The sequence below is a fragment of the Ceratotherium simum genome, chromosome X (genome assembly GCF_057802395.1).
Source record: "Ceratotherium simum simum isolate JZ-2026a chromosome X, ASM5780239v1, whole genome shotgun sequence".
NCBI classification, from domain to species: Eukaryota; Metazoa; Chordata; class Mammalia; order Perissodactyla; family Rhinocerotidae; genus Ceratotherium; species Ceratotherium simum.
In genome coordinates this window covers 117229770-117256584 of record NC_141940.1, presented here as the reverse complement: position 1 = coordinate 117256584, position 26815 = coordinate 117229770, and the positions used below count along the sequence as shown (strand labels likewise).

General features: G+C 40.3%; 2 protein-coding genes across 3 annotated transcripts in view; one reads left to right on the top strand and one right to left on the bottom strand.

Annotated features, from left to right (window-relative positions):
- BMX (BMX non-receptor tyrosine kinase) overlaps positions 1 to 10129 on the top strand; it is a 51551-nt gene extending 41422 nt beyond the window's left edge. Inside the window, exons 17-19 of the mRNA XM_004435148.3 lie at positions 2684 to 2802; positions 5794 to 5951; positions 9699 to 10129. Coding sequence (XP_004435205.2) covers positions 2684 to 2802; positions 5794 to 5951; positions 9699 to 9773 — 352 coding nt within the window. The 3' untranslated portion in view covers positions 9774 to 10129. The remainder of the gene's footprint in view (positions 1 to 2683; positions 2803 to 5793; positions 5952 to 9698) is intronic.
- Positions 10130 to 13096: 2967 nt separating this feature from the next.
- ACE2 (angiotensin converting enzyme 2) overlaps positions 13097 to 26815 on the bottom strand; it is a 51260-nt gene continuing 37541 nt past the window's right edge. Inside the window, exons 11-18 of one of the 2 annotated variants that reach the window (XM_004435149.3) lie at positions 24697 to 24795; positions 23624 to 23746; positions 23046 to 23218; positions 21487 to 21545; positions 18956 to 19056; positions 17439 to 17555; positions 15375 to 15569; positions 13097 to 13286 (exon numbers count right to left, since the gene is read on the bottom strand). In XM_004435149.3, coding sequence (XP_004435206.1) covers positions 13178 to 13286; positions 15375 to 15569; positions 17439 to 17555; positions 18956 to 19056; positions 21487 to 21545; positions 23046 to 23218; positions 23624 to 23746; positions 24697 to 24795 — 976 coding nt within the window. In that variant the 3' untranslated portion in view covers positions 13097 to 13177. The remainder of the gene's footprint in view (positions 13287 to 15374; positions 15570 to 17438; positions 17556 to 18955; positions 19057 to 21486; positions 21546 to 23045; positions 23219 to 23623; positions 23747 to 24696; positions 24796 to 26815) is intronic. The other variant, XM_087427259.1, reaches the window with a different exon arrangement.

The window sequence follows — 26815 nt, the reverse complement described above, 5'->3', positions numbered from 1 at the left end:
ATACTACCTCTGACTACCTATGAAACCTGTTTCACCTCATTTCTTCAGCTGTAAGATGGGATTGTTCTTCAGAAATTATCCAAAGTCCCTTTTAGTTCTTTTAACACCCAGATAAATATTTTCTGAACTTATGCATAAATTCCATGAAAGATCCTAAATATTTAAATATAACATGCTACAGCCAGATTATTTGGATAAATATGTAATACATATATTTTTAACCCAGTCAAGGCTCCTTTAGCCCTTTCTTCTGTTTTTAATATATGTTCTAATAGGCATAGCATTAACACTAGGAAAGATTTTGTTGTCATATCATTAAATTTTCTGTTTCATCAAGTAAGACATGCAAGGAGACTCTGAAATTCTCTTGGTGGGCATTCTATCACCACTTCATGATTTGGAGAAATTATTTTGATTATGATAGCAGTTTAAAAGAGTCTTCCATTTCCTTAATTCTGAATCCTCATACTATTTAAGCCTCAGAGCCAATTTTCATGGTTTTACATAGGAAATGAATACATACACGTTGGTCTTTCAATTCAACAAAAATTTATTGGGTTTCTACTAAATACCTAGGCCTGTGGGACATACTGATATGAGTGGGATAGTCCCTGCCCTCAAAATGCTCACATTATAGTCTAGAAGGCAAGTAAATGCCCCACAAATTATATTGAGACAAAATACAGCTATAAAGTTCTGCTGATTCGACATAAACTCACATAATGCTGAGGAGGAATAATGCTGTTTCAAAAGACCTGAAGAGTCGACTAAGGCCAGCTCTATATTTAGCAAACATGGCCCTAAAACACTATAGAGGAATCTGTGTTTTTAAGTTTTCTCCAAAATTCAGTATTAGAAAGTGCTCCTCTTCTGGGACCCCTCAATACTGGCAAGATACCCCTTTCGCTGTGTGCTACCTGCCGTGGCTCCAACCATCATACACTGAGTCTCCTACAGTGACACTCCAAATGTGTAGCTCTCCTGAGTGCAAGAGTAAAAGCTACTCATAGCTCCTTGGGGGAAGGATAAGCTACCCGGACAAGGGAACCGATCCCCACCTTGTTCTCAAAGCTGGAATATTGGCTGTTATGCTAGCATCCAGGGAATATACTGTCAAATTCTTTGTAGCTTAGGAAAAGGGAGACACAAGGTCTTGCTCTGAATAAGGGATCCTAGAGGCCATTCACCAGGCCCTGTTGGTCATGAAGCTCTGTGGTCCCATCATTCAGATGCCTGTGACTTAACTGGGTCCTGATGATTTGAAGGAAAGTTTATGCCATACGTGGAACCCAGTCAGGGGTGCCAGGGTAGTTTCTGGGTGTCTGGTGGTTTCTGAGGAGCTGAGGGGGCCTGGGGATGGAAGTATGGGAGGTGCTGTATGTAATCCTATGAACGTGTTATTTATTATTACTATTATTAATATTTCAAAGAATGATTTGCCAAATCAGCTTTTTCTGATATTTTAAATTATAGTAAATATCTTACACACATTTTGGTTTGTAAAGTTTCCTATAAGTTGTATCCAAAATTTCAATTTCCATAATTTTCATTTTCCTATTTTTTTGAATGGAGTCATTTTGTTTGTTTGATTTTGTGGGCAAATATATGGCATTCCCCTCTATTAATTATATAAATAATATATGCTTATTGTAAGAAATATAGCAATAGTGTATAAAGTAAAAAATAGAGTCTGCCTCCCACCCCTTCACTTCAATCTCAGCACTAGGAGTAACTATTGCTAACACATTCGGTGGATGTCTTTTCATATCTTATTCCTAAGCATACCCAGTCATATACACAAATATGTACACTTACTGTTTGTTCCCACCAAAATGGAATCACATTATATATACCTGCTTTTGCACATAACCATATACGATGGGCATCTTTTTATTTTGGTAAATAGAGAGCTATCTCATTTTTTTAATGGCTGCATACTATTCTATTGCATTAATAGATTATATTTAATTGCTCCTCATCACATGGACATTGAGGTTGCTTTCATTTTTATCATTATTACAAACAAAAGTGTAGGGCATATCTTTAATATATATTTTTATGGTCTTGATATCTCCATAGGATATTGTTGTTCATCACTGTTTATAACAGCAGAAGATCAGAAGCAACTTACGTGGTTAAACAAATTATGTTAATCCATAAGAGGGAATACTATTCAGCCATTAAACATGATGCTGCAGAAGAAAATGTAACCACATGGGGAAAATGTTCTTGATATGCTGTTAAAGGAAAAATAAAAGCAAACCTCAGTACAACAGAAAACCAATTTTGTTCAGATTATATATAGAAAAAAAAGATTGGAAAATACAAGCAAAAATGTATCTTGAATGGGAGAATTACAGGTTATTTTGGGGGTGGGATTCTGAGTCATTTTAGTTTTACACTTTTGTGGTTTTCGATATTTACGAAACATTTTGCATTCAGATTTTAGTATTTTCAAAATTAGATATCACTTTGAAAAGCTTACAAGTCATAAGTAGCTTCTAGCAAAGCTCACAAATTGAAAGGAAGCAAACGATCCAGAAAACTGAAGCATTCGGTTGAGGCTGGATGGCTCCATGTCCTTCATCAGCCTGTACCGCCACGGAGACAATGGCGGCCAGCAGAAGTCTTCCCATTTTGCACAGCCAAGTGGCTTAAGGTCTGTGTTGATTTTTCCCCACAGGTATGTTCTTGATGACCAGTATGTCAGTTCAGTAGGAACAAAGTTTCCGGTCAAGTGGTCAGCCCCAGAGGTGTTTCACTACTTCAAATACAGCAGCAAGTCAGACGTATGGGCATTCGGTAAGAATGTGGCCACACAGGCCCCGGCCCCATTTCGTAAGCTCGCTTCCGCAACAGGAAACCACAAGAGCAGCAACATCCATTTCTAGCAAAAGCTCTGAGCACTTACGAAATTACCTGTATGGCCTGGGAGAAGCAAGAGATTGAAGATGATGATGACCTTTTCTTGGGTCTGTTAGGATATCTGCCACATATTGTATAATTTGCATCCTGCTAGCACCTTCTCATCAAATCATAGGGGATAAAAGCTCTTCCACTGAAGATTTCAAACAGGTTTTAAAAAGGAGTCATTAAAAATTAAAACCGAGTTTGCAGGGCCGGCCCCGTGGCTTAGCAGTTAAGTGCGCGCGCTCTGCTACTGGCGGCCCGGGTTCGGATCCCGGGCGCGCACCGACACACCACTTCTCCCGCCATGCTGAGGCCGCGTCCCACATACAGCAACTAGAAGGATGTGCAACTATGACATACACCTATCTACTGGGGCTTTGGGGAGAAAAAGGAGGAGGATTGGCAATAGATGTTAGCTCAGAGCCGGTCTTCCTCAGCAAAAGGAGGAGGATTAGCACGGATGGTAGCTCAGGGCTGATCTTCCTCACAAAAAAAAAAAAAACAAAAAAAAAACCGAGTTTGCACAAAGTCCAAAACCTTGAAGGGCTTAAAATGAAGTCGTAGAGTTTCTGTGTGAAAGCAGCCATGATAACCATTCCCTTCTGTGTTGACTGATTCTTCAGGCATGCCTGGTGTAAACACCAAACATGACTCAGTGCTTTCTTTGGACCATACCAATTTCAACTAGTGTCCTTGTTAAAATTCATCATTTAGATCAGGAGTCAGCAAACCACAGCCCAGGACCCAATCTGGTGGCCTGTTTCTGTAAATAAAGTTTTATTGGAGCACGGCCATGCCTATTCATTTAAAAATTGTCTCTGGCTGATTTTGTGCTGGAACAGCAGAGTAGAGTAGTTGCCACACATACTGCATCACCCACAAAGCTTAGGAAACTTACTATGTGACCTTTTACAGAAAAAGTTTGCTGACCCCTATTTTATTAAAAGATCAATATTGAAATTTAATAAAGGTAATTAGAAAGCAGAAACAATTCTTAAATTGTGATTTTGTAGACTTTCTGATATTTTTCTACGTTGTGAGGAATGTCAGGCCTGTTTACAATCACTGTCAGATGGACCCAGGATAAATAATCCAAATTATTGTAAAGTTACAGAATATATTAAATGTGACTGAGACCTATTTTGTGCCTGTCTTAGTCCATAAGCATAATTTGACTTTCTATATGACATCCAAAAGACTGCCTGAAAAAAAAGAAAATTTAGTTAGCCATTTATTTTTCTATGTGACACAATTTTTTAAAATAATTATTCCTTTTGCAAAAATGGTATTGTTCATTTAAAAAAATAATCCAATATACACACAAAAAGGAAACTTTTTGTGATAGAAAGATAGCATTTTGGTGAATACTTGATGTCATTTTGTGCTGATTAACTTGTCAAAATTGGTTTCAATCTCCTTGTTTCAATTGATATGCCTTATGAAACATATTTTTAAAAATCAGTATCCTTACTCAATAGTTATAGTTTGTTTTTGACAAAAAAAAATTGCATTACTCGGCTTGATTACTCACCTTATGCACTAGAACTTGGCTCTAGAAATTTTCTGGCTATTTCCAGAAACTAAATCTATTCTTAAATAATTTTTCCCCAATAAGGATATTCAAAATGAACCAGGGCCTCTGAAAGCAATTCTCAAAGAGGAGTCCCACAGATATTTTAAGCAATGATATTATTTTTGAGGTCAGCGGATAGCCTTCCAAAGAGAGAACTGTGAAGGGAGCAACATACTTTTGAATGGTTTTAGAAACTTTGTTTAAAAAAAATACAGCCACAACTTGTAATATTGCCTCATTGTAAATGTTTTACATAAAATCTGTAGGCCTGAAAGTCAAAGAAGTTTTGAAGGTAGTACTTCAGTTATGATTCTAGAAAAGTTTTCTTCCTTCTTACATATTTCTTGTTTGCCACGGTTTTGAAACTGGCTGACTGTTGAAATTCTCTGGCTTGGCCAGTATGACAGCACAGTGGCCACCATTTAGAGAGCAGTTAAAATATCCTCGTGCTCTTTTAAGTGCTCTGCATGTTTTATCCTATTTAATCCTCATGGCGACTCTATGATGTGCAAGTATCCACATATTACAGACAGGGAACCTGAGCTGAGAAGGGTTCAGAAACTTGCCCAGCCTATACACGGCAGAACTGGGCCTCAAAGGCCGTGTCTGACTGACCCCAAATGCTACCCTCTTGACCACCATGACCAGAACTCGGTTTCTTAACCTGGAGTCTGCAATGCCCTTGATGGGGCACTGTGAACCTCCAGAAACCGAACTCAAAAATGCTATGCTATGTGTTCACTTTCCTGAGGGAGAGCCAATGGCTTTTATCAGATTCTCAAAAGATCCACAGAATGTTATGAACCACTGTGGCAATAAGAAGAGGAGGAACATTATCAATGATTTTATCTTTACATTTCCACTGAGAGGTGATTTGATTGTGCAGTGAAGTTGTTGCACACAACCGCCAGGCAGGGCGAGAGAAAGGGCGAGGGCTTCAGTCCACCACTCCTAAGGCTGGGAGCCAGGTGGTCGTCACGGTGGACTGAACGAGGCCCAGCCGCCTCTCTGAAGCAGCCCAAGCTACCCCAAGTAGCTCCCTCTGCAGATGCCCTTGCCATCTTTTTACCAGCAAGAACGGGCGTCCGGGTCTCAGGGAACAAAGGGAAGAGACCCTGGGCTCCAGAAGTGATGATACAGCTCACCTTCCATACCCTGTCCATTTTGCTAGGACTCATTTCCGAAGGATCCCTCGCTCTGACCCATAGCCTTCCTGACCTGGCGTGTGAAGCTCACTTGACAAACTCCGTCCCTTCTGATATTGGCTCTCTTTCCTTTTTGTCTGCCGGCCACCCCTCGGTGCGGTGCAGGGATCCTGATGTGGGAAGTGTTCAGCCTGGGGAAGCAGCCCTACGACTTGTATGACAATTCCCAGGTGGTTGTGAAGGTCTCCCAGGGCCACAGGCTCTATCGGCCCCATCTGGCATCGGACACCATCTACCAGATCATGTACAGCTGCTGGCACGAGGCAAGTGCACCACCAGGGGGAGCTGGAAGTGGAAGGGGTGCCGGTCTCATCCAGGGTGGTTGCTGCGTCACCGCTGGGCAAAGCATTTTCGAGGGAAGGCACTTGCTACAGAGCGGGTGGAAATGGCCCTGGGACCCTGCCCTCAAGTGTTTGTGATGTAAAACAAGCAGCGTAGGTGCCAAAAGTTTAACAAACACCTTATGTCTGGCACTGTTCTGAGAACTTGATAAATATTAACTCATTTATTCATCAGGAAACACACTATGAGGTAGACACTATTATGGCTAAAACTAACAGAAGAGGAAACAGACCCAAAGAGGTTAAGTGACTTGCCCAAGGTCACACAGCTAAGAGGCAGGCTGGCTAGTGTCCAAGTCCCTGTTCTTAACCACACACTATGCGGTCTCTCCTCAAATAGAATATGTATAACAGAGACCGTCTAACCAAGTGTAGAGAACACATAATGGACACCACTCCGTCCTCTCTTCCCATGCCTCCCAAACGCTGAATAAAAGCATTCCATGCAGGTAGAGAGTGAGAGTATCTTTCCGGGTAGACTTGCAGCTGAAATTGCACGGGATTAATTTGCAAAGCATCTACCATGCTCGTAGAACTAAGGGGGATGTTAAGGAAGTATGAGGCTCCATCTCTGCCCTGGCCAAACTCAGTCTTTACACACACACACACACACACACACACACACACACGCACTCACATTGTAGGACTGAAAACATCAAGCAGTTTATAATTATACATGCAAAGTAGAAGCATAGGCAGATACAAAAAGAGTTCAACGGAGAGGGAGGCCAGCTTGCTGACTGCATCGTTATCTGAGCCAGGTCAGGAAATCTCTGCAGAATGTCCATCGGTGTGTGAGAGGAGACGTTGTCAAAGGGTGTCCAGGTGAGAGGAGCACAAGCAAAGTTGCAGAGACGAGAATGAGCATGGCGTGCTTGGCTATAGCTATTGTTGGAAGGGCTGGAAATTCATTTGGAAGAGTAGATCTGGTCCAGAGTCTGTAGACCGAATGATGAGGAGAGGAGTGTGAGTTTTGCTTTTGATAGGTGATGGAGAGCCACTGAAGACTTTTGAGCGACATGATAAGAGGGGACTTTTAAGAACATGAATCTAAGAGCCCATAGCTCATAGCCATTATATGGTACTGCCTCATTGACAAAAGGGCCTAATGCTGCATTCATGCTTTCATGCGTTCATTCATTCACTAGTAAAAAGCAGATTGGTGTTGTGGTTAAGCATGTGGACTCTGGAGCCAGAATGTCTGGGTTGAATGCTAGCTGTGTGACCTTGTACAAGCCTCCTAACATCTCTGTGCTTCACTGTGAAATAGTACTTAACCGACAGGATTATTGTATGGATTGAATGAGTTAATTTTACAATGTCCTTAGAACAGTGCCTGGTACACAGTAAGTGCTCTAAGTGTTTGCTGTTCTTGTATTTACAGAGCACCTATGCACCAGGCACTATGCCTGGTGCTTGGAATAAATTGCCACACACTACTTAAAGAGTTCCTAACCTCTTGTGTTGGAGCCTAGAGTCCCACTTTGGAAGAGTTGCTGACTGCATCACATAATAATATTTTATTATTTAGCCTTGAATTATCTCCTGGAATATGGATGCTTTGTGATTTCCCATCCTATGGCACTCGGAATACTGTACAAGGCTGTCCCACCCTTTTTACCCCAAATATAGTGTCTAAGGTGCTGAGAGCCTCAGGCAGTGCTAGAGGGTCAGATTGGGTCAGAGGAGAGTTAGAGACCTGTCACTGCCCACAACCAGGCTGACTTACTGCTGTCACCTGTCAGATGGAGATGAGGAGCAGACAAGGAGTTTTTGAGTTGAAGCCATGAACCTCCCTGGCCCTCCCCACTCTAGCTCCTGGGGATATGACTTCACCATCAGATGGACAGGGGGCCCGGAACAGGAAGGAACTGCCTTCTTCCCACAGCTGGTCCAAGAAAGCCAGTGAATTGTGGCAGAATCCTTTGAGAGGGGTTTGCACAGAGACAATCCCCAGTTGAAGGTTCTGCATATAGTGAGCATTCTGTACATTTTGGTATCCCCTTTTTTATATTTTATTTTGCAACTTTTGTAAGAACATTCACAATTTTCATTAGATTCTGATTCATCTTTCTCGTATTTCTTTGCACAAAAAGGAGCACGTATGTATATGTGTTTTTGTTTCCGTTTCTTTCTTACAAAAAAAGTAGCAAATTCTTCTCCACAGGTGCTGCCCCTCTAGCAATGTACCTATTTTCCCACAGTCTCACCAACAGAAACCATTGTCAAGCTTCTGAATTTCTGACAATCTGATAGATGAGAAGTAGCATTTTAGTGCAGTTTTCATATGTACGTCTTCCATTATGAGGGAGGTAGATTTGTAAGGGCATTTGTATACCTTTCTGACAATTATATGTCAAGTCTTTTCCATTTTTCTATCAGGTTTTTGTTTCTCCCATCTCGATTTTAAAGATCCCCTTATAAATTAAAGAGATTAACACTTTATCTGTGACACAAGTTGCAATTATTTTCTCCCAGTTTTTGTCATTTATCTTTTGATTTAATTTATGGTATTTTTTGCCATGCGAAAGTTTTTTTTTAAAAATATAGTTGACTATATCAATATTTGCTTTTATTGCTTCTGGAAACTGAGTGATAGTTAGATAGGCTTTCCCACACCCAGATTATAATGGCATTCACTCAGATTTTCCACTAGTACTTTTCTGGTTTCATTCTTTTTCATTTAAGTCTCTGATCTAGTTGGTGTTTGTTTTGGTGTATGGTATAAAGCACGGATCCAAAAATCTTGTTTTCTAAATGACTACCCATTTGTTGCAGCATCATTTATTAAAAGACCATGTTATCCTCAGTCATAAGATAGCATCTAATGGTGTTGAAATACCCCCTAACATTGTACGAAATTTCTATATGTATTTGGGTTTGTTTTGGGACTTTCTCTTCTGTTCTGTTGTCTCAAATCATGTGCAAGCACTAAATTGTTTTAATTATAAAGATTTTATAATAGGTTTTAATACTAGGTAGGCTACCAGCCCCTCATTGCTCATCTTTCTTTATAGTTTTCTTAGCCGTTTTTGCATATTTAAAAAATCTATGAACTAGAGAATCAATTTGTTCAGCTTGAAACCAACTTGTTCATGTTTTGGAGGAGATTGTATTTAGTTTATATTTTAACTTGGGAAATTTGACATCTTTATGATATTGATTTGTCCTATTCAAGAACAAGCAACATTTACTTTTCTATGTGGTTCAAGTCTGCATTTGTATTTTTCAGCAATGTTTTAAAGTTTTCCTCATTTAGGGGGTACATTTTTGTTAGTATTTTATTTTAGTGTTGTTGCTATTGTAAATGGGGTTTTCTCTTCCATCATATCTTCGAATTGGTTATTGTACATATATATGAGGGCTATTGATTTTGTATGTTAATTTTATATATTGCTCTCCTGGTGAATTCCTTTATTATTTGGGTTGGTTCTATCATTGATTCTCTTGGTTTTTCCAGGTATACAATCATATCTTATGCAAATAAAGATATTTTTACTTTTTCTTTTCCAATTCTTAGGGCTCTAGTTTTCTCCTTAGTAGAAATGTCTGTAGAGTTTCCACATTTTAAAAGTTGCTAGCTTTAGGACTGAGGTATAAATATTTTATATAGTTTATTTTTAATCATAACCTTCATAAACTAAACCATTGGGTTTTTCTTTTATTTAGCTTCCAGAAAAGCGACCCACATTTCAGCAACTCCTATCTTCCATTGAACCACTTCGGGAAAAAGACAAGCCTTGAAGAAGAAATTAGGAGATCTGATGAGAATGAATATAAATGTTGGCCAACATTTTCATTCTTTTTAAGGAAAGTAGCAAGGCGCAGACAATGTAATTTAGCTAGTTCTTCTTAATGGTATTCTGTGTGTCGTTTGTCTGTTATATTATCTAGAAATGTACAAGGTAGGAAACAAAAGATTTCCTTGAAATTTAGGTCAAATTAGTAATTTTGTTTATGCTGCTCTTAATATTACACTTCCTAGCCTATAGCAGAAGCACATTTTCTGATTGCAATGTAGAGAGGGTGTGTACCATGTGTAAAGATTGAACAGAATTGAAAAATTATTTGTTGGATATTTGTTCTTTTCTTTAATTGTCACTATCATGATAATTAAATACGCTATTAACAAGTACAGAAAGGTGGACATTTGCCTTTATGTTTCAATGTTCTCAATCTTTAGCATACATGAGAATCAAATGGAGAGTTTATTAAAACACAATTCCTAGGAACTACCCCAGAGATTCTGGGAGAGCAGGTCTGAGTGCAGCCTGAGAATCTGTGTTTTTAACAAGTTCCCATGTGTCCCTGTGTAGTCAGGCTGAACTGCCCTGGGGGACCTCATGTGGTAGGCATCATTAGGTGGTCCATAATTGAATCCACATGACACAATTCTCATCTGATATCCGGATTAGAACAATGACTCTTTATGTCATCATGTACACAAATATAAAACTAAAGTTAAATTATATTATTGAATAATATAGTAACTATGTTTCACATAGAGCAAATTTTAAAAGATGCTAAGGTATAACTTGATGCCCTTTTCCTTAACCTTAACCATTATCAATCTCGACTCAAGTGCAACCATGAACTTATATCTAGAATTGATTAGATTGTTGCTTTCTAAACATTTTAAATCCTTGAGTTTAGGGCTCTGGGGCTTCTGGCTAGTTTGATAACTGCAGTTTCTATTTCAGTCTTCTATTTTGACACAAAAGTACAAAAGTACTATTTTAGCTTCTCATGGCTATTACTAAAAGGTACTTTAGCTTTAAAATTGTTCCTGGGAATGCCCTCCTTCACAGCAGGCTACTGAACCCATCGGTTTTACTCTCTTTTGGAGTACTTCGTTGTCGTTTCTATAACGTCAAGAAGGGAAAGAGAAAGGTTATGTGGAGGGCGCTATTACAATGAAAAGACACCCTAAGTAAGCCCCACTACTATTTTCTAGATATAAGTCAATAATCTCCCTTAAGAGACATTCACACCCTCCCTCATCCCACTCACTCCCTCATCTCCCCGCTGTTTCCAATGATCCCTCTTGGTTATTTGTTTCTTGACATTTAAATAATGATTCCTTTATATTCAACAGAATTGACTTGTGATAATAGTCTTCTATTTTTTACAGAGGTACACAAATCTCAATTTATAACAAAATGGAACTTTTAAAATAACCATTAGGGCATTTATATATTCAGCAAGCATTTATTTAGCACGCCCTGTGTACGAGGTTCTTTCCTACCCAAGGGAAAAGAAGGAACAAGTGACACACACCCCTCCTCCTCAATGGGCCCAGTCAGATGGGGTGCCAGCCTTTGCTGCTCTCCCTGATCGTGTCCACCAGGGACCCCCACCTCAGACTGTTAACCCCCCAGAGAAATATTTCTCGGCCCAAACTAGGTCTTTCTGGTCTCCCCTTGAAGGTTGTTTTCCTTTCTTCTCCTCATTTTTATATACTTGATCTTCTAAAAATAATCTTCTTTATAACTAAAGTAATACATGCTTGTTGCGAAAATTCAAACAATGCAGAATTGTCTACTGTGAAAAGAGGCCAAAGCCTTGCTTAGAAGCCTGGCTCCAAAAATCAAGTTCAAGCAAGATTTTAAGGTACCGGTAGAGGTTTATCAGAAAATAAGTTCAGTGAAGCTAGGAGAAGCCAAGTACAGGAACAATCTTCATAGTATTTAAAACATACATAATAATTTTTAAAATGCTGTTTAACTGTGTTTAGTGGTGACATCTAGCGTTTATTTTTGTTTTAAACCAGAGGCCTGCCTGCACTCTCTTGGAAGTGAAGAAAAAGGTCGTCTTCCCCTGATTTGGCTAACTGATCCACCATGAGCATTATCTCTATAGAATTTATTAAGCACAAAGTTACTCTAACATTATGCTTGTCACCACATAGAGAAAGTTGATGGGTAGAGTTTGGATATTTTAATCTATTTAATCTATTTTAAATCAGTCTTCAGGTATGCAATGGATGCTGTGCTCAGAGCTGGGCTGGGGGCTCTGAGATATGTAAAAGCAGTATCAGGTTTGGTTCCTAACCTGATGGTGTGCACAATCTTAACTCTTTTTAGACTGATTTTACAATTGCTTTGTACAATAAAGCAATTTAAGACATTAGAATACATTTGAAGACATTTGGGAGGTCAAGTGGCCCAGGCAGTCAGACGGCGACTTTGTTCCTGGAAGTGAAAAGCAGACAGAATCCACAGAAGCCCCAGCATATAAGTACTCGGGAGACCACAGGAGTGTGTAAATCTAGTAAATATTTATTGAGCATCTGCTTTGTGCTCAGCACTACTCAAACATTGTGGATAAATACAAAAGATTTAAGAGATTGGGTGCCCACTTCAGAGGGTGATGTTCAGTTGGGATTTCCATTCACTCCCCAGTTAGAGAACAATGGAAATCAGTTTCTATCAGGTGTGCGCTGGGGGAGGCGATTCATGGAGGGCCCTGGGGCTAGCTTAATTTGTCAGGGAGATGATGATTAAGCAGCTTGGAAGTGAGAAGGCAATGTCCTCTAACTGCTCTCTGGATTCTTCTCTATTCTTTAGACCTGTCACCCTGAAGAAGGGATGGCCCAGTCCAATCATCACTGTAGGCAAATCACTATAGTACTTAGATTAAGTTAACGTGAAGAGAGCGTGTCATCCTATACATCTGAATTAAATTCAAGTGAACAGTGTGTGCCATTCTTAATCCCTGCAGCTCCATCAGTTCACAGGCACCGTCCTTAAAAGCGATCCATCCAGATTCCGTACAAGGCCCCAACACTTGCTGCCACCATACAGCCACGTTTTATTTTATTTTAACTCCAGCAATGCAACAGACATTTCCATTTCCATTACCCTTGAACAGCCTGTGAGGCCAAAGACACACTTTCCCTATTAATCTCAAATATAAAAATCTCTTTTAGGAACCAGACGAGAAGACAAATCCTGAGGCAGAAATAAATATTAAAAGCAATGCAAGTGAAGATGCCCTCTCCTCAGGCATGTCTTCTTTGGACAACTTTTCCTGAACAGAGCCATAGTTTTGATATTTAGTGACGTCTTTATAATCTCATATTTTCTGTACCATGAAATTAACATTTTCATACAATAAAATCACCTCAAGAGGAAATAAAACAGATTTTTCTAAAACGAAGTCTGAACCTCATCACCATTTTGGAATCCTGGGTTATTTTCTCCTTTACTCAAGTCCACAGAGGCATAAGGATTTTCTTCACTTCTTGCTTGATTTTTCCTGTTAAAAAGTAAAGTCACCTTAATATAGTGATGTCAGAATGACACTGCCTCCCTTGGACTCCACTGGGTCCAGGCATCTTCTACATCTCAGCATCTAATCACTGATGTATTCATTTGCATATCAGTCCCCTCTTAATAGACTATCAACACCTGGAGGGCATTGGATTCACTTCTTTAGCCCCGTGATTGGTTGGCACCATAGCTGGCAGAGGGGAGGAGACTGGTTAGGGTGTGAGTTCTGGAGTTATAGAGAGGGGGCCTCTGTGCCTCAGTCTGCTTATTCAGAAAATGATGGCAATGTGAAGTCAGTGAAATAATGCTGGCAGAGCACTCACAGTACCTGGCATATAACCCTCAGTAAGTATTAACCATTATTGCTATTTTTAGCAACTCGGTGGTCATTTAGCCAATCACTTCATTTTAAAGAGTTTCCTAATAAATCATCGACTTCCAAAGTATAAAGATCAGGATAGGACAGCTTTGTAGTACAACAACCAGCTTTGGAAACTGGATGGATATCCCAATCCATTACTGACTAGCTGTGTAAACTTGAGAAAGTTACTTGGCCTCTCTGAATCTCAGTTTCACATGTACATGAAGATAATTACATATTTACATCATACATTTGCTGAGAACATTAATGTAATTAATGTATGAAAGTTCTGAGCAGGGTAGCCAGTCTTATTTTTCTGTCTACCTTCTATTAACGTAGTGTGTGGCATGAAAGAGGTGACCTCAGATAATTTATTTAATGAATTAACTTTGGAATAGTATCTCATGTGCAAATTTTTAGTATGTAGAAGAGTGCTTCTCAAACTGTAATGTGCGTACAAATCACCTGGGGTCTTACCGAAATGAAAATTCTGACTCAACAGGTCTCCAAGAAACTGATAATTTTGGTTGGCTTTGGGAAGGGCACTTGGAGGCAAAGAGTGACAGGGAAACTCTACATGTACTTTTGTATTTTTAAAATTTTAACCATATGAATGTATTCTATTCAATGCCTAATTTTTCTAAATGAAGATGTGGAGGAACTAAAAATTTCTATAGTGAAGAAAATTGAGAAAAATAGACTAGTGCATGTAAAAATTCAATCAAGAACGTGATTAAACAATCTGAAGTGTGTGCATGGGGTTTTGTTAGGTGCTATAAAATATTATTAACCTTAATTAATTAAGCGCAAAAAAAGTAAATGATTTCTCAAGATCAGAAAAAAAATCTAGTGGCAGAGCCAGCCCTGATGGCCTAGTGGTTAAAGTTCGGTGCTCTCACCACTTCGGCAGCCCGGGTTCACTTCCCGGTCGCGGAACCACACCACTTGGCTGTCAGTTGCCATGCTGTGGTGGCAGCTCACGTAGAAGAACTAGAAGGACTTACAACTAGGATATACAACCATGCACTGGGGCTTTGGGGAGGGAAAAAAAAAGAGGAAGATTGGCAACAGATGTTAGCTCAGGGCAAATCTTCTGTGCAAGAAAAAGAAAAGAAAAATCTAGTGGCAGAGCAAGACTATAAATCAGGTCTCTAGAGATTTAAACCCTCAGTAAACTTGGATCTTCAACTCAAGAACAGATTAGAGTGCCTGATCCATGAAGTAAGGAGATGATAGGGAGTCAGGGCTACCTGAGGAGGAATGAAGATGATTAAAGAGTAGCAGTTTGAAGCAAATCTCAGAGCTCATTCTTGAATGATTTCACAGTTCAAACCCATCACCAATCCAGTCTTTAGGATCACTGCTAGACCAAGGAGGACTCATTAGTAGGATAATCCCCTGAGGCTGCCCACCCTTGCTGAGTTTGCAGTGCCTCTTGGCAGTCAGGGAAATGATGCTGTGGCCAGGATGGAGTTTACTGGGGCAGGGTAGTAACCCCTAGGCTGGACATCTACTGTGTGGTAGGACTTGCTAGGAAGGTGAAGTTCTGATGAAATCTGGTAAATTTCTAGGTGATGCATCAGAATCCTTAGGTACAAAATTGTTCAAATAAGTAATTGGCTTGTACAAGCTACCACTTACTACAAATTTTCCAATTAGTTTTCTCTAAAACTTTCTGTTTTAGGATAGAAAAGTCTAGGAAAGGTCACTTACTTCCTTCGACTTCTGATGCCGGTGAAGATGAGCAGGACAATACCAACCACTACCAGTCCCATCACAACCCCAAAAACAATCAGCCATATGGTGACAGGTGGCTCATAAGGGGCTCCCAGTGTTGGCTGAATACCCAGAAACTCCAAGCTGTTGTCATCCAGGCGGAAAGCATCATTGATACGGCCCCGGGACATCCTATTCCCAAAAGCAAAACACTTAGGCAAAATAAAATTTACTCCTTATATCATTGTTCCAGAAAGGATTTGATAAAGCTTATCCTAAGAATGTACACCTAAAATAGCAATGAAATCAAAGTATATAACCAGGTGCAATGAAAGATATGAGTTTTGACAATGACATGCCTTTCATATCTTGCATCCTAGGTTAGGTTTGGCAACAGCTTCACTGGAAAATTGGGTTGCAAATGTGGAAATGTGCAAATGGTTGGCATTTGTTCATTTATGACTACTGTGTTGTAAAGGCAAAGTTAGCATATTTGGTAAGAATTTCCCTTCTGTCAGAGTATGTCTACGATGACTTTATATCAAATGATAGAAAGGACAATGGGATACACCTCTTCTACAAATAAATGAATCAGGTCCTATACAAGTCTCAACAATTGTATTTTCCAAATGAAAGGTGTTGACATTTGGAGGCAGCACTGGGGAGGAACACAGGAAAAGGGCCTTTGCCAATTTCTCCAGCCCTGGGATGGGATATGGCTGAATTTTACAGCGGAAAAAAGGATGAAGATTATTTTAAACAAAAAACAGTGAAATGGAGAATATTCTGGATGGAAAACAAAAGTGTCTGACATCCCATCCTCCTACCATTGGGTATAGTGCAGGTTAGGAGGTCAGAGTCCACCCAGAGAAGAAGAGAGGTCAAAGCAGGATTAGCCATGTAACCCCTGGCAATGTTAGCCTGAAAGTGTCTCAAGTAATTCTGGAAACAAGAAGTTTGAGGTCCTCTGCAGCTTGCAGGAAGGCTGGGCTCTTTCATGATGATCTCAGCTGGCACTTTTCCCCAAGACAGAGACAAGTCATTTGGAGGCAGTCAGTGAGTCTCTGGGCGTGGTTGGGTTGTACGCCCCCAACTAAGCCAGATTTTCTAGGCACTCTGCCCAGCAGGTCTTAGTTCTACTTCCAAAGATGAACAGCAGCTCGAGAGGGCCACCTAGTGAGCTTCCCCGTAGCAGTGGGTATTTTAAGCCTTTTTTAACGACAGGGGGAATCATCTACATCTATCCATTCTTCACTCTTTTTTTGGGAAAGAGCTGAGGCAAATCAGGCAAACTGTTCCTTCTAAACACTCACTGCCCGTAACAAGTTCCTCTTCTAGTGTGGAGGCTAACCAATGTCTAAGAAATTCTATGTTTACCTACCTTGTTTCAGAATTTGGTTAGTTAAATGAATCCTACATCAAAGTCCCTTTAGCAAAGGATGGCAATACCTGTCCACGTCCCTTCTGCACTTACTATTTTCCATGCCTGCTGGCCAGATTTTCTTCACTAAGTACCTGCTGTAATTGCCTGAGAGCATTCTCAGGCCACAAGATTCTGGCCTGTATGCAGGGGAATTCATGTCACCTGTAAGCAGTTCTCAACCAATGACTGATGGGAGGTGGTTAATAAATACCCCAGCTCTAATGGGACCATTAAGGTGCATATTCTACAGTCTCCCAGAATTCCCCAGTAGAATGGAGCTCTAGTTGCTCACAGTGGTAGCTTGCTTAGTAACATGTCATTTATGATCTTCCTTCCATTCTCTATCTCCTGTCCACATTTCTCTATCAGTGTTTCTTGAGATCACCTCCCAAATAAACTACTTACACTCAAATCCTTGTCTAAGGGCCTGCATCTGGAGGAACCCAAATCAAGACAATTCCCTCACTACGAGGTCCTTCTGGAATTAAAACCCAAGTTTTTAAGATGAGATAAAACATGTAAATGACTCAGAACAGCGCCTAGCACACAGTAAGAGCACAATAAACGTTAGTTATTGTTGTTGTTGCATTTGTTAACCCCCTCACTCTTATATAGTTTGTTTGAAAGTAAAATATCACCTGATGGCCTCTTCAACTTCAGTTCTAGGAATGATGTCAGACACATTGTTAGGTGAAGTAACAAAGAGGTTGAAGGAGATTCTTGGTTTCAAATCACTCACCCACACGTTGTCCTCCCTGTGGAGAAACAAAAGAAACATCTTCCCTTGTGGCACAGAGGACACAATAAAGAGAAATGAAGACTTCTGCTGGTGAAAAGGAGGAGGGGGAGGATCACAGGGTAAAGTATAGACATGAGGGAGGGCAAACAACAGAAGGATGTAATAGTCCAAAAACCCTTAACACTGCCCGAACCACATGAACTCAACTACTTAAGGTGTGGTAACAAGTCTTGGCACTATTTTTTCTGCCACCATATAAGAACCACATTTTTTTTCAATGGTCAGAAAAATTTCAAACTAAAAGCACCAGGAGAATCAGCAAGGAATCATTGGTGACCCGGAATTGTGATAAACAACACAGTGGGCTGCAATGGCTCAGTACCATGGACAGAGGTGGTGTGTTTACATCCTCCAACCCTGCCCCACCCAGCAAAAACTGTCATGTTACACTCATGGGCAAGGGTAAGGAGTGGGGTTTACAGCACAATGTGACAAGACCGTGCTCTCACAGCTGCTAGAGTGATCCTAATAAAACCTAAGGCAGATCATGTGGCTTATAGCCCTTCTCACTCAGAATAAAAGCCAAAGTCCTTAGAATGGCTTGTGAGGCCCATGTGAACTTTATTCTCTCCTTCTCACCCCCGTGCCCCAGTCCCACCCTGACTACATCTCACTTGTCTTCTGTTAGCTCACTCTGCTCCAGCCACACTGGCCTCCTTGCTGTTCCTTCGACAGGTGAAGGGTATTCATTCCTCAGGATCTTTCTACCTGCTATTTTCCCCAGCTGAAACATTTTTCCCCATTGTCTACATTGCTGGCTCTCTCTCCTGCTTCAGATATTTGCTCAAATATTAATGAGGCCTTTTCTGATCATTTTAGCTAAAATTGAACTCTATACACACACATACCAGCACTCTCTAGCACTCTCTATTTTTCTGCCTAGCACTTATTACCCTCTAATTCTACTATATTTCACTTGACTATTTTGTGGCTTATCTGTAACACACATGTAACATATGCATTAGAATACAAGCTCAATGAAGGCAGAGATTTCTGCCTTTTTCTTTCAGGCTGAGGGTGGATGAGAGTATTAGGGGGAGGGGAGTGGGAGGAAAAGAAGAGAGGGAAGGGGAGAGGAGGGGAGGAGAGAGGAGAGGAGAAGATCAGGGAGGGGAGAGGAGAGAAGAGGGAGGGCCTTTCCATAAGAACAATGCTCTTGCAATTTACAAGTCAAATAAGTCACAATCACCCCTAAATAGAGTGGCCCAAATTCCAGGATATCAAAGAAGTTTATAAGTTATTAGGAGTTTTTTCTTAATTTCACTTGAATGAAAGTTTAAGCATAATATCTTCTCAGACCCAAGAGTAAGGGAAATACTGGTTGGAGTAACGTGAGAGCACAGCAAATCAACTTACCCGAAAAGAATTGTCTGGTTTTTGACTTTTAAAAAATACTCTCTCATGGCATATGCAACAGATGACTGGAACAAATACATTTCATTGTCATTCCATTCATACTGCAAATTCAAAAGAAAAACACTGCTCAGTAGGGATCATAGGATACATTCAAAACCTGATATTCCACAGGCATTATTTTTAAGTTTTCTAATATTCCAAAGATTCTCGCTATTCATTAAGTCAGTGACCTCCAACCTGAGTATGCATCAGCACCATGTGGAGGGCTTGTTGAACCACTGAATGCTGGGCCCCACCCTCAGAGTTTCCAATTCAGGTCTCAAATGAGACCCAAGAATTTTCATCTCTAACAAGATCCCAGGTGGTGCTAATGCTGCTCATCAGGCAACCATGCTTTAAGAACCACTGGGTTCACTGATCCTTTTACTTTAGTTTTATGTAAGCTGAAATAAACACCCTGAGGGCAGGATTATAGATGGGAGTCATGTGATTCATGGGTTTTGGTTAAACTGTCCATATATTGTAGACAAATATGCTGAGTTTTTACTATTTTAATAGTAAGTGCTCAGATATGTATAAGTGCAAAAGAAGAAGAAACTTGAGGTCAAAGGAAAAAATAACTTTGTAAGCAACAAGGTAATTTGTTTGTTCTTGTTTTTCAGTGCTAAACAAATGTGTATTTGCATAGTCTATGAAAAGCTTGTTAAAAGAGAAAAAAAAAGCATTCACTCCTTCCTCCAGCAGCCGGCAGTAGAGATCAATGAATGGCACAAATTTTGCATCTCTCCTTTCCTTTTTAGGAAAAACAATTACAAGATTTCACAAAAGAATTGTTACATTAACTTCAGCTTGATATCACTCAGGTTTTGGGGAAAGTTGCTTTAATAGTAATAATAATATTATTAATATTACTACTAATAATATTCTGGTTACTATTTCTATATATAGATAAAATTAAAGGCTGAGTTCTGAAAATAACGCCAAAGATCCAGTTGGACTTGGCCATGAAATAGCTTGAACTGGGCAGATATACTGGCCTTGATATGTAGGTGTGCTAAAAGTATGGTTCTGGTCTCATCAAAGCAGCCTGTTGCTCAGTGAATTGGCCTCAGAATGTTACACCATCAAACCCTCTGAAGACTATTTACCAATCCCTCACTGCATGGAAAGAGAACATGGGGACAAATGTCAAGAAAAAAGAAGATAATTGAAAGGATCCTGATCTGCTCAATACTTTAAAGTAATTAAAATTTATTAGGCCAAGAAAGAGCTCATAAAAATATGACAGAAAGAGAAATAACCCCACAGATACTCAATGATTGTTAAGTAGGAAGTTGAACTTTTAAAGTTTGGGAAGTGATGCACCTCCATTTTTATTATTTCTTTTTTAAATGGTCATTTTTTTCCTTCTACTATGTTATTTATAGTCAGATGTCTTACTTACCTATGAAAATTACACTACAACTACTGTGGAGCCTTGGACAATATTTAATTTCCCAGGAAAAGTAAGGGGGTAGAAATGCAATCTTTGGATCTATCCAATGCAAATAACAATTTTCTGTAGCACCCGGAATTGTTTTATCCAGTAGTTCCATGTTGTCCTCTAATTCTGCAAAACCTTCAGGGTGCCATGCCCCCACCCAGGCCTTTGAGCCCCATCTGCCTGGGACTACCTTCTCCCCTCCTCTTTCCCAATCAAAGCCACTACTTCTTCAGACTGGATAACCTGAAACAGGTGTTTAGGAGAAAGCAACAGCTGGTTAAAGCAATTCACATGAAGGTGTAAGTGATATGATTTTCTGTAAAACATTTTGTTATCCCAAAATGCACGTCTACATCACTGGTTCTCAGACTTTGCTGTGATTAGAGGCCCCCCGGGGAGCTTTTAGAACTCTTGATGCCACACCCCAAAGCAATTAAGTCAGAATCTCAGAGAGTGGGAGTCAAGCATTCATATTTTTAAAACACTCCATATGACTCCAATGTGCAGCCAGGTTTGAGAAACAGTGTTCTAAGTCAGAGCTTGCCAGTCTTTATTGTGTGCACAAATCACCTGGGGGCTTGTTAAAATGCAGATTCTGATTAAGCAGGTCCAGGGCTGGGGCCTAAGATTCTGCATTTTTAACAAGCTTCCAGGATATAGATGATTGGCTAAAACAAAACAAAGTAAAACTACCTACACTACTTCTAAAAACAAAAAATCTCTCAACATATAACCATGTCCTCTTCCTCAAATATAAGTAATGGTGGAAAGAGTGAATTGGGAGGATGGGTATTTGATATTTAAGATTGGATGTTTTCTCATTGCTCTTCATAACACCTTCAAGGTAACAAGGAAAAAGTTGACATAGCCAATCCAATAAGGAACGTGTTACTAAAAAAACCCAAAAGCTGAAGGCCAGAATCTGGGGCTTATAGTTTTTAAGAGAATTATGTGGCCTCTCACACTAAATCACACTGGAATGGGCTTACTGTGTCCTTCTTAAGGGAGTACGTTGAAAACTAACGGACGTACTGCCCAGAATACTCACTGCTTTATCTCCAAGAGCTGATTTTAGGCTTATCCTCACTTTGATGCTTTGGTCAGCATCTGATCAAAGAGAAATCACAGAGTGTTGTTACAGATGACAGATTGACCATGTGTGTTTATTTCCTTCCCCTCCCAAGATCCCACTAAAGTGATAGTAAAGGAATTTTTTAAAAGGTATAAACACACTTTCAGAAAATAAAAAGTAACAGATGAGGGGTAAGCGCTTTCTCAAGGCTCAGGAAGCCATGGCCTAACGTGTACACAGAGGCAGTACAGACCCAAAAAGTCCCAGAGAGGCTTGGGATTCAGGTAGAGCAGAGGGTAGAAAGAAGACACCAGACTGAAAACAAGCGGAGTGAAAGCCAAGGTTTGGTGAAAGCCACTTTGGGAAACAGGTGATCCTGCTACCCCATGTGCTCTTGCTTAGAAAGTCACTTGGAGGCTGTACTGCAGCAAAAACAAGAGGTAAGCCGAGAAAGAAGAAATAGAATCCAGAAAGCAGTGGATTCAACCAGAAAAATGGTAAACGGATGACTCAGGTTGGAAAACTGAGGTCCATATTGAGACAGGAGGACATAAGATGCTAAGAGGGAAGTCTTTAGGAAAAAATGAGACTGAAAGAATAGATATGTTGGAATAGTTGGAAAAGACGAATGCAACGTAGATAGCAAATTAGGCATGCAAAAAAAATGAGGCAGTAAAAACTCCAGGACAAACAAAAAGCCATATATGAAAGGATATAATAGATTCCTTGGCCTTGGCTCTGCAGGCATAACAATGTAAACATTGATAATTTCTTTACTTAAAATTATGATAAAGCTTTACTGGGAGAATGAGAAAGGGAGGCGCAAGAGTAGGCAGAAGCGCATGTCTAAAACTGACCAGTAAAGAAATAACAATATAAACAAATTGTTTAGAAATACAAAAGAGGGCCGGCCCCGTGGCTTGGCGGTTAAGTGCGCGCGCTCCGCTGCTGGCGACCCGGGTTCGGATCCCGGGCGCGCACCGACGCGCTGCTTCTCTGGCCATGCTGAGGCCGCGTCCCACATACAGCAACTAGAAGGATGTGCAGCTATGACGGACAGCTATGTGCTGGGGCTTTGGGGGGAAAAAATAAATAAATAAAATCTTTAGAAATACAAAAGAAACCGCCAGAAAGAAGAGGTACTAACATTAAAATTGTTAAAAGTATTTATCTCTGAAGAGCAGTATTTGAGTACAATGAATTGGGGACTGTTATACTCTTTTATTTTAAATGAGGCTAATAAAGCAGGCTTGAGATAGAGAGAGTATGAGAGAGTGTGTGTGTGTGTGTGTGTGTGTGTGAGTGTGTGTGTGTGTGTGTGAAGTAGTTTTCACCTTGCCTGGTACATAGTAGGGGCTGAACAAATGTTGTGTTTCCTCCCTGATAAAATGGCAGCTGCCACCATAGCACAGTCAGAAGCAGGGTCTACACAGAGGGAGAACATACTGTGTCACAGCCCCTTGAGACTGGGGCCAGAGAAGACCAGGAGAAGCAGAAAGGGAGTGATTCAAAATGTGGCAACTCGATGCACTCACACGGACTCCAGTCAGTGCTCCAGCCCACAAAAGAATTCCTGTTCTTGTCTTCCAGCCAGGTAAGCAAGGGCTCAAAGTAGTTGAGCAGTGGCGTTACATTCATATTCTTCGCTCCTACAACACTTTCCAATGCTAAGGTCCAGGGTTCTGATTTTCCAAGGCTCAGCATTTGGCTACATGAGAAAAGGGGAGGGGGGTTCAGGGCCTTTTGAGGGATTCCAGATGTACATATATTTACATGTATGATCTATGGTTTCTCTCCTTTGGCTTGGCTAAGTTTGCTCCTGGCAGATAAGAAAATAAGGTGTGTTAATGGATGTATTCATCCTTCAATCTCTCTTCCCTTCCAATGACTACAAAGGGAGCTCTGTAGTTATGGCTTGGAGAGAGGTGCCCTGTCCAGTCATCACATGGTCTAGGTTCCTGTGTGACCACAAAACAAACATTTAATTTGTGATGAGGACATTTTGAGGCCAAAAATTTTCTTTTTAGAACAAAGAAATCAAATTCAAACTTAGGCCTGGAGATGAGTAATATTAAATGATAGGAGAGGGTCAACGTTTTGAAGCATTTCTTACAGCAGCTTCTGCCCAGCCTCAGTGGAATTGGAGATATCACATTTGTGCAGGGGACCTTCATGGTTAGCTATTCGACAAAGGGCTTCTTGAAACTGGAATTGGTAGATGGTCCTTGTGTAATATCTGTAAAAGAGGCAAAGAAACAAAAAAAACAGTCCTGTGTTTAGTTACTGTGGTAGAGTCATAGATTGGGGTGTATATTTAAATTCTGAGGCCCTAGTAACCAAAGATCTACTAGTCAAAGTTCTTTCTCCAGAAAGACCCAAATATGAACCCTACAGACTCATCATAACCTACTTGCATTTATGTATCAGCTGATGAAAAGGTAGTGTTTTTTTTTTTTTTTAAAGATTTTATTTATTTTATTTTTCCCCCCAAAGCCCCAGTGGATAGTTGTATGTCGTAGCTGCACATCCTTCTAGTTGCTGTATGCGGGACTCGGTCTCAGGATGAACGGAGAAGTGGTGCCTCGATGCGCACCCGGGATCCGAACCCGGGCCACCAGCATCGCAGCGCGCGCACTTAACCACCAAGCCACAGGGCCGGCCCGAAAAGGTAGTGTTATTTTGTTAAATGTTAGCTTATATTTGTATTGTTTTACAGATATAGAGCCCTTTCATATAAATGATGCCGATCGATCCTTATGGCAGGTCAATGATATTATTTCCACTTTTTCAATAAAGAAACTGAGGCTCAGCAAATTCAAGATCTGGGGCTAATAGGTGAAGAACATCGGTTTTTGGACTTCAAGTTAAAAATGCTCTTTCTATTACAATCACTCTGAAATCTGCCAGTAACGAGAAGACGAACAAAAATACTTTATTTCTCCCAAGGATACTATAAACTCCTTGATGTTGGAAAAAGACCTCGCAGGAGTTTTATTTAACCCAATAAATCATGTTGAGTTAAATTGAATTGAAATTGATCACCTATTTTGAGGTTCTAGGGGGGAGGTTGGTGAAGACAGAAAGAGAAATTATACTCTTCATTTCATAGATCCCTATTTCTCTGCCATTAGCACAGCTGTCTACAAACTCTAGAAGTTAAACAGTGAGAAGAAAACTGTCATTTACCGGATAAATGAGTAATCGTTAGCAACATGGAACAGCGACGCGGGGTCACAGTATGTTTCATCATGAGGCACAGGTTCCACCACCCCGACTATCTCTCTCCTTTGGGAAAAAAAGAAGATACATCAGCCATGGGTCACTCCTCATGAGAAGGCACGGTTGGCTGCACCTAGTGCAGTTTCATCAGCCAGTGGCATTTATACTGGGATTGGATGTCAGGTGAAATAGAAACAGTGTAAAAAATTACAGAATAAAACCCATTATGTGGTTATCTCTTCCTTTATTAATTCAGCTAGAATATACCATTGGAAAATAGCTATGTCTTCAAAACACGATTTAATAAAGTGCACTGCATGGCCAAAAATGTACAGTGAAAGTCCTCATAATTCCTCTTGCACTACACTTGATGTGCTCCTGGCAGACGGAATTTTCTAAAATTCAAATCTTACTTATTCTTCAAGGCTAGCTCAAATGTCCCCTCCTCTGTGAGGCCTCCCGCCCGATCCCACCCACCTGCCAGCACAGTGAACACCTCCAGCTCCTTAGCCTTCTCTAGCTGTGCCTCCCTTGCCCCTTCTCTCTCCATTTTACAATTATTCACATACAACTCCTTCTTGCCCTGGAGACCTGAGCTCCTGGAGAGCAGGGCTGTGTCTTGGTCATCTTTATAGTTCCAGTGCCAAACAGTGCCTAATGCTAAGGAAAGATTTCATGTATATTTGTTGAATGAATGGAGTAATTAATGCATTAATGAATCATTTTAAGGGTCTGATTCCACGTAATTTTAAAGATAAACTAAAAGGGATCAAAAACTAATTCAATCAGAAAAAAAGATAGGGAAACCATGTATTTAGCATTGTTTAAACTTAATACATTTGTCCTTTCTGATTGTGGGATCATTACAGACACAATTTCAGTAATACTCAAACGCTAGAAACAGTTATTATAGATGCTGCCTCCTTCCTCCTAAGTAGGATTTATGTTAACACAGAGAAGCTTGGCAGAAGAGTGGTGCTGACTTAAACTTATGGATATGAGGCTGAATGTTACATGGGTAGATCTTCACTATAAAAAGGAAAAATAAGAAAAACAAAGAAAAATAATTGACAGGAGTCTGACTAATAGATGGTAGGGGTAAGATTCTTTTCTTTTCTTTCTTTCTCTCTCTCTTCCTCCCTCTTTCTTTCTTTCTTTTTTTTTGTGAGGAAGATCAGCCCTGAACTAACATCCATGCTAATCCTCCTCTTTTTGCTGAGGAAGACCGGCTCTGAGCTAACATCTATTGCCAATCCTCCTCCTTTTTTTTGCCCCCTAAATCCCCAGTAGATATTTGTATGTCATAGTTGCATGTCCTTCTAGCTGCTGTACGTAGGACGCGGCCTCAGCATGGCTGGAGAAGCGGAGCGTCGGTGAGTACCTGGGATCCGAACCCGGGCCGCCAGTAGCAGAGCGTGGGCACTTAACCACTAAACCATGAGGCCGACCCCCTCTTTCTTTCTTTCCTTCTTTCTTTCTCTGCCTGCCTGCCTGCCTGCCTTCCTTCCTTCCTTCCTTCCTTCCTTTCTTTCTCACTCTCTTTCTTTCTTTCTCTCTCTTCCTTCCTTCCTTCCTTTCTGTCTTCTTTTCTAACTCTTCCATCCAAAACCCATTTATTTCATACCTGTATGTACCAGGCACTGTGCAAGGCACTTGAGATACAGTGATGAATAATGTAGTGCTGAAACTATTGAAAGGGATCACTGTTCATTGCCCAAATGTGCCAGGCTCTCTCTAGCTTGGAATTCTCTCTATTCCCCTCTACATACACCTGGTTAACTCCCACATCTTTCTCAGAGATCAACTTAGATGCCTCCCCCCACGTGACCCACCAGATTGGGCCTTGGATCTCCCCATGGATGCTCATGGATCCCCATACCATCTCATCACAACACAATATGTTGCACTGGTTTCTTTTGTCACATCCCTCCACAGACTAAAAGTTCTTTGAAGTCAAGAAGAACATCTAAAATGACCAGCATTGGATCTCCAGTGCTGTGCCTAAAATGTGGGTTAATATTTTTGTTTAAAAGAATGGATAAAAGAATAAATAAAAATGAATAAATTGATCATTTCCTAAATAATG